At 48.8% G+C, this 13,528-nt stretch overlaps 1 protein-coding gene across 1 annotated transcript; it reads left to right on the forward strand.

Annotated features, from left to right (window-relative positions):
* Window positions 1-1,575: 1,575 nt before the first annotated feature.
* On the forward strand, window positions 1,576-11,236 carry LOC139046750 (uncharacterized). Its single transcript, XM_070537865.1, has 2 exons — window positions 1,576-1,706; window positions 9,273-11,236. The coding sequence occupies exons 1-2, from the start codon at window positions 1,704-1,706 to the stop codon at window positions 10,791-10,793; spliced, it is 1,524 nt and encodes a 507-aa protein (XP_070393966.1). The 5' UTR covers window positions 1,576-1,703; the 3' UTR covers window positions 10,794-11,236.
* The last annotated feature ends 2,292 nt before the right edge of the window (window positions 11,237-13,528 follow it).

The raw sequence follows: 13,528 nt of genomic DNA on the forward strand, positions 1-13,528 counted from the left end.
CACGTCGGGGTCTTCTTGGATAACACAGTCCTTGTTGATGTTTTGATGTTTGAGGGATGACATAACGTCCGACGGAATCCGGAGGCCCCGTTAGAGCGTCTTCCAGGTTCCTAGGCCCGGCGGCCAGCAGATGGATCGGGTCGATCGCTGAAGAGAGCCCGGGCAGATATTGGAGATCATGTAGAATAAATAAATCGCGCTTATTTGCAAGGTTACACAAAGAACCGGAAGCTAGAAAGGCTGGTCAAAAAGCGATGACTTGACAGACGGACGCCTTTGAATCACATCGGCGGGTTCATTCTGACGTCGAGGCCTGCCTACACAACGCGCGGCGCGCTTATTCTACTTCTATCATCCTTAATTCCGTTTACCCTCTTACCTTAGCACAGGGTATCCAACCGGTCTGTGCAATATCTAACCTCCCTGTCTCTCTTCGTCTTTTTCTGTATACGGTGCAAACTCACACAGACATCGACGTCTTCGCGCGCGGCCCGATAATGGAAATTATGTTCGCCACTGGCAACACGGAAATAACTGAAGCGTCCGAAAGGTCTTCAGTGTCTAAGCTTGAACATCACTCGGAATTGGCGGAACGAACGCTCATCCAAGAAGCGACGCGCTGTGTTGCTTTTGGGTCCTAAACACCGTCTATTCATTGGCCGGTCGATCAATAAATTAATCAAGCAATGGAATGCATGCCGCAAAACGTGTTCCACCGCTAAAGTGTCCCTTTAATTCTCATTGCAATGGTTTTCTCATCCTTAATTTTTCGATTACTAAGGGTGAATCCGACATTTTTTTTTCTGCATCGTTCGGTACTAAGGTTTTGTCGTCACTGGCCACGTCGAGTCTTTCGTATGATACTCCCTTTATGATGGTATTATCTACTTGAGCTCTTCCTTCATGTCAGCGACTGAGCGAGGCTAATTTCGTTTAATGTAGCTAAGTTTCGTGCCCACAATTCCTGGCCTAATGGCGAATCATATGCGTAGCATGCAAGGTTGATTTTATGAGCCTTTCTGCCGCATGCGATCGGGCCATGGTCAACAGTAGAGGAACACGTTGCGCCGCCAACAGGGAGACAAAACGAACCGACAAGGTGCGCTCATTATCGCGCGGCGCCGCTCATTCTGCAGCGGCCACACGTGTCCAAGATGGTCGTCCGAGACGCTGATGGAAGAGCGTGCAGTGTTGGAGGCACGCTCGAAGGTGGGCGTCGAATGAAACACGCGAGACGAAAAAAAAAAAAAGCTTGAGCGAGAGAGTGTCCGGGCGCCGCGACGTTCTCCTGTCAGCCGCGGTGTGGCCGAACGGAATACAAGACGAAGGTTGGTAATTGCTCAGCAGAAATTTACGCTCCGAAGGTGACCCACTTAATACGGCTAACCTTCTTGTGGGTGGGCTGCGCAGTGTGCGTAAGCGCGGAGAATCTTGAGGCGGAGAGTCACCGGGGCAACCGAAGACGCCCGGACGAACAGCGAGAAGGCCGAGAGGAGCGGCTAACGCGGCGGCCGGACGGTAGAAAGGGAAACGCGATGGCGCGATTAGCGAGGCCCTGCCAAGCAGGCGAGCGAGATGCAGCGTGGAAAGTGTCTTCGGATGAGTGCCGGGTATAAAAGCCTCTGGCGGCGGCCCATGGAGAACACTCGAGGGGTTGCTTTAGCCGTTGCAGCCGCGCCTGAGAGGAACACGCCCACTTGATCATGGTGAGTGCGAGCGGGGTCGAGAGTAGTCAGGCATTCGCTACGGCTGATTCAGTGCGACGGTAGAAATCGATTTCTAGAAAAAAAAAAACAGTAAGCGACTTACCAGAGTACTGCGCTCTGTGACGGAGTTTCTGCATCCTAGACAAAGCTGCGTTTTGTCCCACTACGAACTCCCATCTCACGTGTAGTCGAACGTACCAATCCGCCTTACCGCGACGATCACTAACAATGGCTTTTAACGAGTCATTTCCATAGCTTCAGTGACACGATGCCGGTGGCAATTTCCAAGCAACTTCGTATTGGATGCGAGAAGGTGGTCTTTGTGTACGATACAACGACTCGGATCGGGAGTGACGATCAATGAGAAGTCATTCATCGCAATTCGTCCGTAAGCGGCAGCAAAGAAAGCAAGCGTCCACAGGGTGGGAGGGTTGTCCCACTCGTGCTGCTTTCGCCCCCCTACACATCGCCTCACACTCCCTGTATTCGCACACATGTTGCATGAGCGAATTACTCATCGTAATTTCGCTGTGCTGTCCTCATAGTGTCAGTTGAGCATGATTGATTAGCGAGGAGCAAATTATTTCTCCGACCAATTGGCATGATGAACGGCCCCGGGTTGAGCCAAATATATGGGAATTTGCGCGGGCTGTTTTATTGACATTAAGCTAAGATGTCCTTGAGTATTTGACGTGAAAAGAATAACAAGTGGGAAAAAATATTGGACATGAAGCGCCAATCAGTTTCGCCGAAATTTCAGCGCATTAAATCCGGCACGGGCGGAATACGACAAGATTTTTGATAACGCAGTGAGCAGATCTTTAGGTTACCAGGGTAACGCCTCACCTGGACGCTCGGAAGCCGCGCGGAAGGTTGTGGTTGTTTCTACGCCCCTGTCGTCTCGGTTGCTCCATTGAGCTCGCTTGCCGTGTTTCATCGCCCTCTCAAAACGCGAACAGCTAGGTACAACTCACCGTCTAACGACAGACTTCGAGCGTTGTTTCTTTTTTGGATGTATACAGCAATGACGTAATACAGACGGAGCTTGACACGAGTTACTGTCTTCCAGCACTTTCCTTGAGGTGCGCTTCAAGAGAAAACGAAATCCTGAGTAAGCCTGTGTCAAGCGTACGAGTAATGTTTTTTACCAAGCAAATATTTTACGATGAATGCTTCTTAAGAAGCAAATATTTCGAAATAAATCCACCAGTTAGTATAGACATAGGCTGTCACTCTTTGCTTTGAGTGGCACATAACCAAAATTGCTCATGACTTTTCTTTAAGGGAATACTAGCGAAAAGTAGCGCTCCACGAACGCGAATCAGGACCCGCAGGCACTGTCGGATCTAGGGGAGTGGCCTGCCCCTCCTTTCCCTGAAGGACTTGCTGGTGCTTACGCTTTCTCATACGGACGCTTTCTTGAACTCTGGTTCTTGCTTCTGCCGAGAATCCACGCTTTGGTGAAGAAACAAACTGGCACTTATGAATTGACACAAAAGGGAGCGCGTAGACCACGCGGTGACAATCGTGCCTGTAAAATTCGAAATGACTGCTCAACCGGGAAAGCAGGTAAAATTTCAAAAAAAAAAGGCACGGGCGCCCTTCGTCTAAAGAGAGCCCCGCTTCCAGTCAGAAAGCCAATGTCGCACGCGTAAATGCAGCTGTACAAGATGAACTGCCTGCGACGTCACAGAATATGGCACGTCGGTTTAGTAAATCATCCAATGCAGAACCGCCCCTGGAAGTGCGCCACGCAACAACGAGAGGGAATAACCGATCGGCGGACGGCCCGCGTGTGATACAAGCGAAGCGTTCTTTTACGTTCACGAAACTTTCTTTGCCTCCTCTGCACGTTTATATCACTCGATGCTCCTTCTCGCTCAATGCAGGCTCTGGTCCCATTTTGTTGCCTTTCACTTTCGCCACACTCGAGTACTTTTGTTGCCTACTTCCTCAATTCTTGCCTCTACTTCTTTATTCCGGCAGTGGTACATGAACCCATTCTGCAGTATCGGCCCACAATGTTCACGGAAGAGGCTAATAAAGCTTCGCGGCTCAAGAGGGTGCAGGACAAAGTATAGGAGCTCCGACTGCGTCCTTTGCTTCATTCAAAGAACTCTTCTAAACTCCTTCACATGAAGCTTGTTTTCTTTGATCTTAGGGTAACGCTCTATGCTAAAGGTCAATATCATACGCTGAATAACTCTCATTATGCCTAAGACACTGGGAAGCATATGACACACAGTTACTGTATGAAATCTTTCTTTTCAATGTCAAATCTCGGCTGAAACGTTTCGTGTGCACTTTCAAGTGTTCCATATGATTTCATTGTGTTTACCGCATATTTCTTCCGGAACCTGTATGGCTTCCACATAAGTTCTATTTAATTTCCACATGTATCGTAAGGAAAACTTACTGAATTATGGAATGCGCACTAAGCGCTTTAGCAGCGATATATTTGGTTAAACAACAAAGACAAGACATATGCGCTATGTTTTTTTTTCGTGTGTGTGTGTGTGTGTGGTTGAGTACCTTGCGGTAGCCCTTTTTACGGTGTAGTTTTCGAATGCAATAAAATTAGCTCCAACGTCCAACGTCCATTCTGTCCCGTCCCCTTTTCTGTTCTTCTACGGTGTTTCTTTGTCCTATGAAGCGCTGGAAATATCACTGACGTAAAATCTTTCACATATAAAACGGCAAATTAGGATCAAATTAAGGATTGTAAGCAAGTATGCCTGCTCGTAACTTCTGCGCAGCTTCCATCATATTCGTGAACTGTGCTCATCAGATGTTAACCTTATGACACATTTTCGCTGTGGGCACCAGTGTATGCGTAAGTTCTGTTATGTAGCATCTCTGTGACTGAAACCAAGTTTTTATGACGCACTTTTCCATCTTCAATTTGGTATTCTTTCCTCGTAACGACTTTTATTATTAAACGTTTTGAGCAACAAGAAATGTGCGCATACACACACACACACACACGTATATATATATATATATATATATATATATATATATATATATATATATATATATATATAGAATAGGGATATAGGGTGTTTTCGTGAACACTCAATATTTTCGAAAGGTTGCGTGTGGCAGATCGCTCAATTCTAGTTGATGAGCCCATCGGCTCGACACTACTCGCACAAAAAATAATATAAATGCAAAATAGGCTAATTAGCACGAATTCACTAATTACATTTTAGCTAATTATCTTATGACCTATATTGCAATTTACAAATTCTAGCAGTGGTCTTCGCAAGGCGGATACACTTGGAACGAATTCTCAGGACGACACTAGTTTCAAAATGTTAATTCCCAAACTGCGTAGAAATGCATTGGCGTTATCCAGTTACTTGTGTGCTGCAGTGCATGAAACGACGTTTTGTTAACAAATTAACTGGAACGCCTATGCATTTCTCCGCGAAGTTCGGGAATTTATACCTCGAAACTGGTGTCGTCCTGAGAATTCATTCCAAGTGGATCCGCCTTGAGAACTCCATGGCTAGAATTTGTAAATTGCAATATGGGCCATAATGCAATTAGTTAGAAACTTAATTAATGAATGTTTATTAATTAGTCGCTTTTGCATTTCAATTTTTTCTGCAAGTATTTTCCGTCGATTCGAGTAGACCAGCTCGTGAACTAGAATTGTGATATCGGCCACAGGCAGCTCATAATGATTTTTGAAAGTGTTCACTGAAACACGCTGTATATATTTATTGGTGTCGCTACCTTTTCAAGGACGCGTATTGCAATTAAGTTACTACAAGTCTTATATTCCTTCTCAGCCGGAGGACCTCGCAGCAAAGTGCGAATGGTTATATTGGTTTTAGGCTGATTATAGTGAAGGGTTATAGAAATGATGTGGAGTAAAGGACGCCCAGTGACGTATGTAGTAGCTGTTTACTTGCATTGTTTCCAAATACATTCGAGGATCATTCACAACTTGTTCGCGATTCCTTTACGGGAGGGGATACCTTTACAATTATGCCCGCGAATTTTCCCTATGGTGCATGTCTGATAACAGCTACGGAAAAATCAACAGCGGCTACGATGTCTCCAAGGAGACAGTGGAAATACAGAGCAGTTTTCTGTTATAAGCTAACTGAACCTATATGTAATGTTCACAACAGATGGAAAGGAGTAGCTACTAGCAATACGAATATGCACTCACGAACACGGTCAAGGAAGCCTTCATCTTCCATCATCCGCTTGGGGGAGTAATTGGCTGCTATTTCGACGTTCTTCCTCCCCTTGCGACGACTACCATCTAAAGGGCTGTTGTATCACCCGGAATATATATAGCCACTCTTCTCGTCAGTTCCTCCTACGCACGCGCTGTTAGATTGCAGGGCAGAGGTCACTGCCTGCTATAAACAACACTCAAGCCAGACGCTCTGTCAACTTACCGCCGTCGATGGCCATACCTTCGATTGCATACAAGAAGGCTACGCGAAGCTCGTTGGGTTGCGCCTACTTACATGCAACAAGATCGCGCACGTAAATGGCTGGTGAACCATGCGCGTAGATATACCGAAAGAAGCGGGATAATCGTTTCGTGCTGATCGGCAGGGGCTTCATTTAGCGCCTGGGGCGCAGCGTCGTATGCCGTTGACAAATTGGATAGGGAACGCCCGATGAATTAGCACGTTTTTGTGAGACAGGATCCGGGTAGGTCTAAAGAAGCCATAGCCCAAGATGGCAACCAACCGATGAGAAGCGCAGCTGTCTGTTGGCTGCGCTGAATAGGCTGCGTACTCGTCGGCTGTCTTGTGCATTACGTGCAGTCGCAATCGCTCGGAACAATGACGGTCGAGCGCGCCTAAAAAGCGCTGCCGTGTTGCGTGCCAGACTACAGTGAACTGTTGCCAACTCCGCACGGAAGTCTTTTGTCGCCGTTTTGAGCACGGCCATTGTGATGCGACGCGCCACAGCACTGTAGCCTGCGGAAACATGCGCATACAAAGCCGCGTGCTCGTTCCCGTGAGAAGGCTCTGGCAGACGGTGGGAGCGGCCCGCTTCCGCTCTCGCAACCGGTTCTCGGTGTAGGAGCGACCGCATTCTGCCCCTCTCGCTTCCGCAACGACGAAACAGGCCGCAGCCACTGCGCACCGGAGGAGTCGGCACGGGCCAGACTGGACTTGGTCCTACACCCGCGTCCGCACTGCTACGACGTTCCAGTGGTTATGACGGCACTGCCGATTAGGTGAGTGCTGCTCCAAGAGCGCGACGTGGCGGCCCCTGGCGCGCTTCCGGTTTCCGAAAGCACTTTCGGCTGCGGAGTCCAGAAACGTAGCAGGCGCTTCTTAAAATTCCCTCGCGTCCCCTGACGCACCTGTCGTTCGTGATGGTGCCGTCTCAAAATCACCACCTGGGTCTGATTTTGATCGATCGATTCCTTGCTGACCGCACATATAATATTCGCTACTTCAACGCGTTTCACACCATTTCCTATTCACATTAACGAACGTGTGCTGGCACTTTCGGCGGAAGTAGCTAACAGGCCTATGCATCGGCGCTGATTATATCAAATGCCAAGTTTAGGAACCAGACTACCCGAAAAGCTCAATGATGAGACTTGATGCGCTTGTTTCTCTTGTAGCCTGTGAGGGCAGTACTGGAATGCACGCGTCTGGTCCGCTTATTAGCTGCTTCGTTCCTATCGTATTGTCGGGTAGCAGCACGCACTTGTCCATCACTACTTCGTTCAGCGACTATCTTTGAGCGGTCTTCCGCTCAATTCAAAGTTCTGTTTTAGTTAATATCCGTGAGATCTGCGCCAAAACGTGACAATTTCAGCGCATTCCTTGTGGTGAAATGTATACGCGCATACTTTGGCAGTGGTCAAAACATGCTAAGGGCTCATTTATAGTCATACCTTTCAGCCGATAGATTATGCTCACACGAAGGTTTCTTTTTCCTTTTCTTCTTTTTTTGGGCACACAGCGCAGGTGACACCTACATACATGCGCTCACTAGCAATCGCATCGCATTCATTCTCACCTGTTCAAGAATACATGTCCTGAAGTTCTAACAGCGCCTGATCTCCAAGAGTGGCCTTATTGCATGCAACACACATTCACAGTTTCACATTCGAGTCTCGCATTGCTACTCGCGTAGCACGCACGCACGCACGAAGGCACCCACACACACACACACACACGCAGTGTGGTCCGTTTCCCTATGCAAAGATGAGCCGATATCGTCGCTGTTTTTCGCCGCACACTTTACCACACCGCAAAAACATGGCGCACTTCATGGAAAAGCCGATATTCTTCATCGCACATTCCATCACAGACCACCGCGTGGTTCATGTTCGCATGTAAAAAAGGCCAGCGTCGCCAGACTTTCAGCACGCAGTTTACCCCATGCCGATATTCTCCGACACACAATACTGCTAATCTAGCTGGCAAAAACCCTGTGGAGATTCACGTTAAAAAAAGAAAGAAAAGAAGAAAGAAAAACGCGCGTCCACGTGGTGCCCACCTACACTAAGCACTGCGCGGCTGTTTTGTCAACCAGGGCCACTGCACGTGCGCCGGTGACGTCACGCTGTGACGTCGCCGGCGCGATGTGACGTACCCCAGGAGAGGTCTACAGAGTTTCTTGCAATCGTACTTAGATGGAAATCTGGCGCCATCATCTACACAATTTCCTAAATCCGCTGTGTCTTCTTGAGAATGCCGACATGTCAATGCAGTGAATAGCATTGGAGAAATTGTGGCAAGGAGACACAGTATCTCCAATGCTATTCACTTCCACTTCATGCTTAGAAGTATTCCCGCTATTAGACTGGGAAGGCTTAGGAATAAGGGAGTGAGGATCAACTGCGAATATCTCAGTAACCATCGGTTTGCAAATGACACTGTCCTGTTTAGCAAGACTGGGGATGAATTGCAACAAATGATTGAGGACCTTAACCAAGAAAGTGTAAGAGTAGGGTTGAAGAATAACATGCAGCAAACAAAGGTAACGTTCAATAGCCTGGCAAAGGAACAAGAATTCATGATCGCCAGTGAGCTTCTAGAGCATGTGCAGGAGTACGCTTATATAGGTCAGTTACTCACAGGAGACCCTGATCACGAGAAGGACATCTAAAAAAAAATAATAATCAATGGATTGGTGTGCATACGGCACACATTACCAAATCCTGACTGGGAGTTCACCACTATCGTTGAAAAGAAAAGTGTACAATCGTCAAATACTACCGGTGCTAACATATGGCGCATAAACTTGGAGGTTAACAAAGAAGCTCGAGAAGAAGTTAAAGAGCGCGCAAATAGCGATGGAACAAAAAATGTTAGGCGTAACGTTAAGAGACAGGAAGAGAGCAGTGTGGCCAACGTTAGGGGAACAAACAGAGCTGGGCTGGCCATGTAACCATCTGAAGCAACCTCACCCCGGCATTCGCATACGTACTGCGCGGCACAGGGCCAGTTTTTTTTCGAGCTACTACCGTAAGAAGCGCCCCGTGCCGTTGCTATAGGCGCGAGCGGCGCTACCGGCAGAGTGCTTACGGTATTCCGGCCAACTGTAACCCGCCTTCTGTCCTCGCAGCACGCTGCACTCGCGCTGCTGTCTGCCCTGGTGGGCGCTGCCCTGGCGGGTAACATTGGTGCTGGCGGCGGAGGCTACTCGGGAGGCGGATACGCCGGCGGATCCCTTGGCGGCTACGGAGCTGCTGGCTATGGTTCTTCTACTGGCGGCTACGGCGCTGACAGCATCGGCGGCCATCACGCTGGTGGCTACGGCGGCGGTCTCGGAGGCGCCGGCCCTGCTGCGGGAGGCGCTGCAAAGACGGCTCACGGATATGGCTACTCCTCCGGCGGCTACAGCCTAGGCGGTGCAGGCCACCATGGTGGCTACTCTGGCGGGGGCTTCGCGCCCGTCGGAGGATACGGCGGAGGTTCAAGCTACGGAAGGGCAGCAGGTGGATACAGCGGCAGTACTGGTGGCTATGGTGGCGACGGCACCGGTGGCAGTTATGGCGGAGCACCGGGCGGCCTTTCGGGATACGCAAAATCTAATGGTAATAAGCATTCCGGAAGCCGGTACACTGGCGCGTCGCTCTTCGGCGCTGCTGGACCGAGTGGTGGCATTGGAGGCGTTAGGCTCACTGGCGCTGGAGTAGGGGGCTACGGCAACGAAGGAGGAATTACCGGTGCCGGACTCGTTGGAGTAGGATACGCTGGCGGCGCTGGAGCTGGCAGAGGAGGAAGCACCGCTGGAGCTGTTCCTGGCGGAATCGCGGGCAACGCGGTGACCATACCGGCCAAGGTTATTGTTCTGAAAGTCCCACTATCCGACAGCGAGGGCGGGGGCTTCCCTCGTGGGACCTCAGCCGGCGGGTTTGTGCCTTCCGGTGGAGGATACGGAGGAGCGCCGTCCAGCGGAGGGTACGGAGGAGGTTCGTCCGGCGGAGGATACGGAGGAGGTTTGTCCGGTGGAGGATACGGAGGAGCTTCGTCCGGCGGAGGATACGGGGGAGGTTTGTCCGGCGGAGGATACGGAGGAGGTTTGTCCGGCGGAGGATACGGAGGAGGGCCCTCCGGATACGGACCGTCGTCGGGCGGATATGCAAACGTGGGCCCAGCTGTGTCCGCTGGTCTGGGGGGTAACCACCACGGAAGCTATGGCACAGGTCTGTCGAACGGCGTGCACCACGGAGGTGGTGGACCCGGTACTGGTGCAAATCACCACAATGCTGGACGTGGTCTTGGAGGCAGCCTCGGTGGAGGAAAGGGTAGTTACGGATCATCAGGTTACATCGGCAAGGGCGTATTTGATGGAGGACATCACGGTGGGCTCAGTGTGAAGGATGGCTATGGAGGAGCTGGAGCAAATGGTGGTGGTCTCGCCGGAGGTTACGGTAGCAGCTACGGAGGTGGACCTTCCGAAGGCCACCGTGGCAGTTACATCGGTGGCTACGGTGGAGCGGGGGGCTATCCCGGATCTGGTACGCATGGCTCTGGCGCCGGCAAAGCTGCCTTTGGAGGAGCGCATCACGGTGGCGGCGGCCAAACAGGATCCAAGGGCGGTGGCGGCGGCTACGGTGCTTCAAAGGGAGGCTATTGGTGACTACTTCATTCACTGGTATCATGCTTTAGCGCTCGACATGCCTAGCTTCACCAGCGAAAGAACTCGCCACCGACTACAGCTTTCACACAACTGTTTGACTGTAGAGTATCGAAACTGCTTTTCGATGTGTTTTGTTGCGCGAAAGATTGTGACGTGTGCCTTTAGGAGCTCGTGTGCCTCTCGTGAAAGAATGTGATCTTTTGATGTTTCCTTCTTGTACAGTAAATTTTACACACAGAAGAGATACCTACTTTATTTGATTCTGTTATCTGTTTGCTTTCATGGTCACAGAACGAATATTATCGCTTCTAAGTGATCAGCTAGCTAGCTGGGCATCGTAGGTGTATATGCAAACGTACGATTTGTGTGCAAGTGTGTGCAAGTGTGTGACTGCGTAATTTAACTGCGAGTGAATAAACACCCGATGGCTACCTTTTCGTCTATTGCGCTTGCCTCTGTCTTCGGCGCACATATAAAGATAAGCTTCGTTTGTATAATAACCCTCCCTCCACAACCGGTGTATGGCGTGGATCCTGCTGCTGCGTCGGTATACCTCGGCTGATATATCCATGGAGTTCCATCTAATTTTAGCCGAGCTTTTCAAAAAAAAAAAACTTGTGCAATATACGATTAGGAGACCTGCGGCATTCAACCTGCTGCGCTCTTCTATCACCAGAATAAGGTTTGTGGGTTAATTACCTCGCTCATTATACATTAGCTAATCCACCCCTACATTTCTAAATTAAGGGCATGGCTTTCGAGGTGAAAGTTGTTATTGCATCCTAAAATATCCAATTCAGTCGTTTCAAGCGCGCTACACGTTCTGCGTATTTCTTTTTCCTCTTAAAACTTTTTGTGCGCAAACAAACAAGGACGAAGAATAGGGGCAACACAAGGACGAGCGCTTTCTAACAACTGGTATTATTTTTGATGGACTACCTGCTTAAATACCCACAGATCTGCACGATCTAGTCAAACTGAGCACGCCTATAGCGCATATGATACCCGCAGATCTGCGCGATCAAGTCAAGAGAGCACGTCAATATTACATTTCCCAATATTACATTTTTCCCGAGCTGGAAAACCGCTAATGAACTATGCCTCAAACCATTCCAGGCTTGTGAAGAATGGGATAGTCATTTCGTGTTTCCGGTCAGCGTTGTTGAAGTCATGTCACCACACTGTAAAGATTGCATTTTTTGAGCAAGTTGAGAGGTTGAGAACGGCTGGGTACCCGCTCGCTGTGATGCTGGCGTCGTGCGCTAGACTAATGAAAGAACTTAAAAAGGATAAAGGACAATGCACAAAGAATCAAAGGCAGAAGTATGTAGCTTCCAAGGTTTCAGTGATTCCGTATGTGCACGGCCTTTCACACAGACTTAAAAAGGTGGCTGGTAGTTATGCAGTAAAAGTGGTATTTTCGGCAAAAAACAAAATAGGTAGTGTGTATTCTAAGGTTAAAAAGAAGTTCGAAAGTAAGGATGATGTAAAGAAAGAATGTAGTGTTAAACATCCGCGCAAGAACCAATTTGTTGATTGCGCGAAGAACGTTGTGTATCAGATTCCTATGACGTGTGGTCATGTGTACGTAGGGCAGACTGCGAGATGCATTAACACGAGGTTAAGGGAGCACTTGTCTAGCCTGAAAGGTCGCCCTAGTACGCATTTGGCAATGCATTGCCAAAGACATGATTGCTGCCCTTGTCTCAGTAGCACAGCCATTTTGTATAGGCATAGGAATCAAACCGGTAGGGAAATTGTGGAAGCACACTGGATTGAAAAACAAAAAGAAAAATGCATCAGCCATCCTTCTGTTTCATTGTTAGATAAAGAAAATTCGCTTCTATCATCACATCTTTAACGCATTTTATTGTAGGTGGTTGTTTTATGCACCTTGCTGTTTTTAGGTTGACCGGGTGGCTTTTGTCCACGTCTTTTTATCACAAGTGGTATATGTAATATTGACGTGCTCTCTTGACTTGATCGCGCAGGTCTGCGGGTATCATATGCGCTATAGGCAGGGGCGTAGCCAGGGGGGGGGCTTATGGGGCTTCAGCCCCCCCCCGAAATTTTTTCGTGCTGTCCATGCACCGCCGACCAAAGCGACCCCCGGCGCCAGAAATCACTCTGGATTTTGTCTAGAATGTCTTTTTGACGCTCGAAAAGACATTTAACCGCGAAGATTGCAAACTCGGGCTGGATTTCGTGGTAACGCTCATACACCGGGAGTCACATAACGCCAAGCAGTCCCATCCGAGCACGAAGTTTCAAGGGCGCTTTGATGGTGAGCGGGCTCGCCGCGGCATCTCACTGAGGCCAAGGAATCTATGGAGCGCATGGATATCAATTGCGAAACTTTATGGGTATAAATCTCAAAAGCTCTTGATGTGAAAGGTGCATTGACATTTCCAAAGTTGTGCTTTAGATTTTCAATTGCGGAACTTTGTGGGTTTAATGTGTTTAATGGGTTTAATGTGTTATAAACATTTGACGCCAAAGGTCTATTGCTTTTTCTAAAGTCTTACATCGGAACATACAACGAGACAAGGCAAATCAACACACTAGCAGACGAGTTGACAAAGCAGGCAGCGAGGTCCAATGAGACGAAGCGTTGGGGTGGTTCATTTGTGCCGTCATGTCACGTATAAAAATATCAACATTTCTTTTTTAACCTACGCCAGAACATGACACTAAAGCCAGCCAAAGTAACTACGTTCTTATTTATTTTTTCTACT

This window comes from Dermacentor albipictus, chromosome 4 (assembly GCF_038994185.2).
Source record: "Dermacentor albipictus isolate Rhodes 1998 colony chromosome 4, USDA_Dalb.pri_finalv2, whole genome shotgun sequence".
Classification (NCBI taxonomy): Eukaryota; Metazoa; Arthropoda; class Arachnida; order Ixodida; family Ixodidae; genus Dermacentor; species Dermacentor albipictus.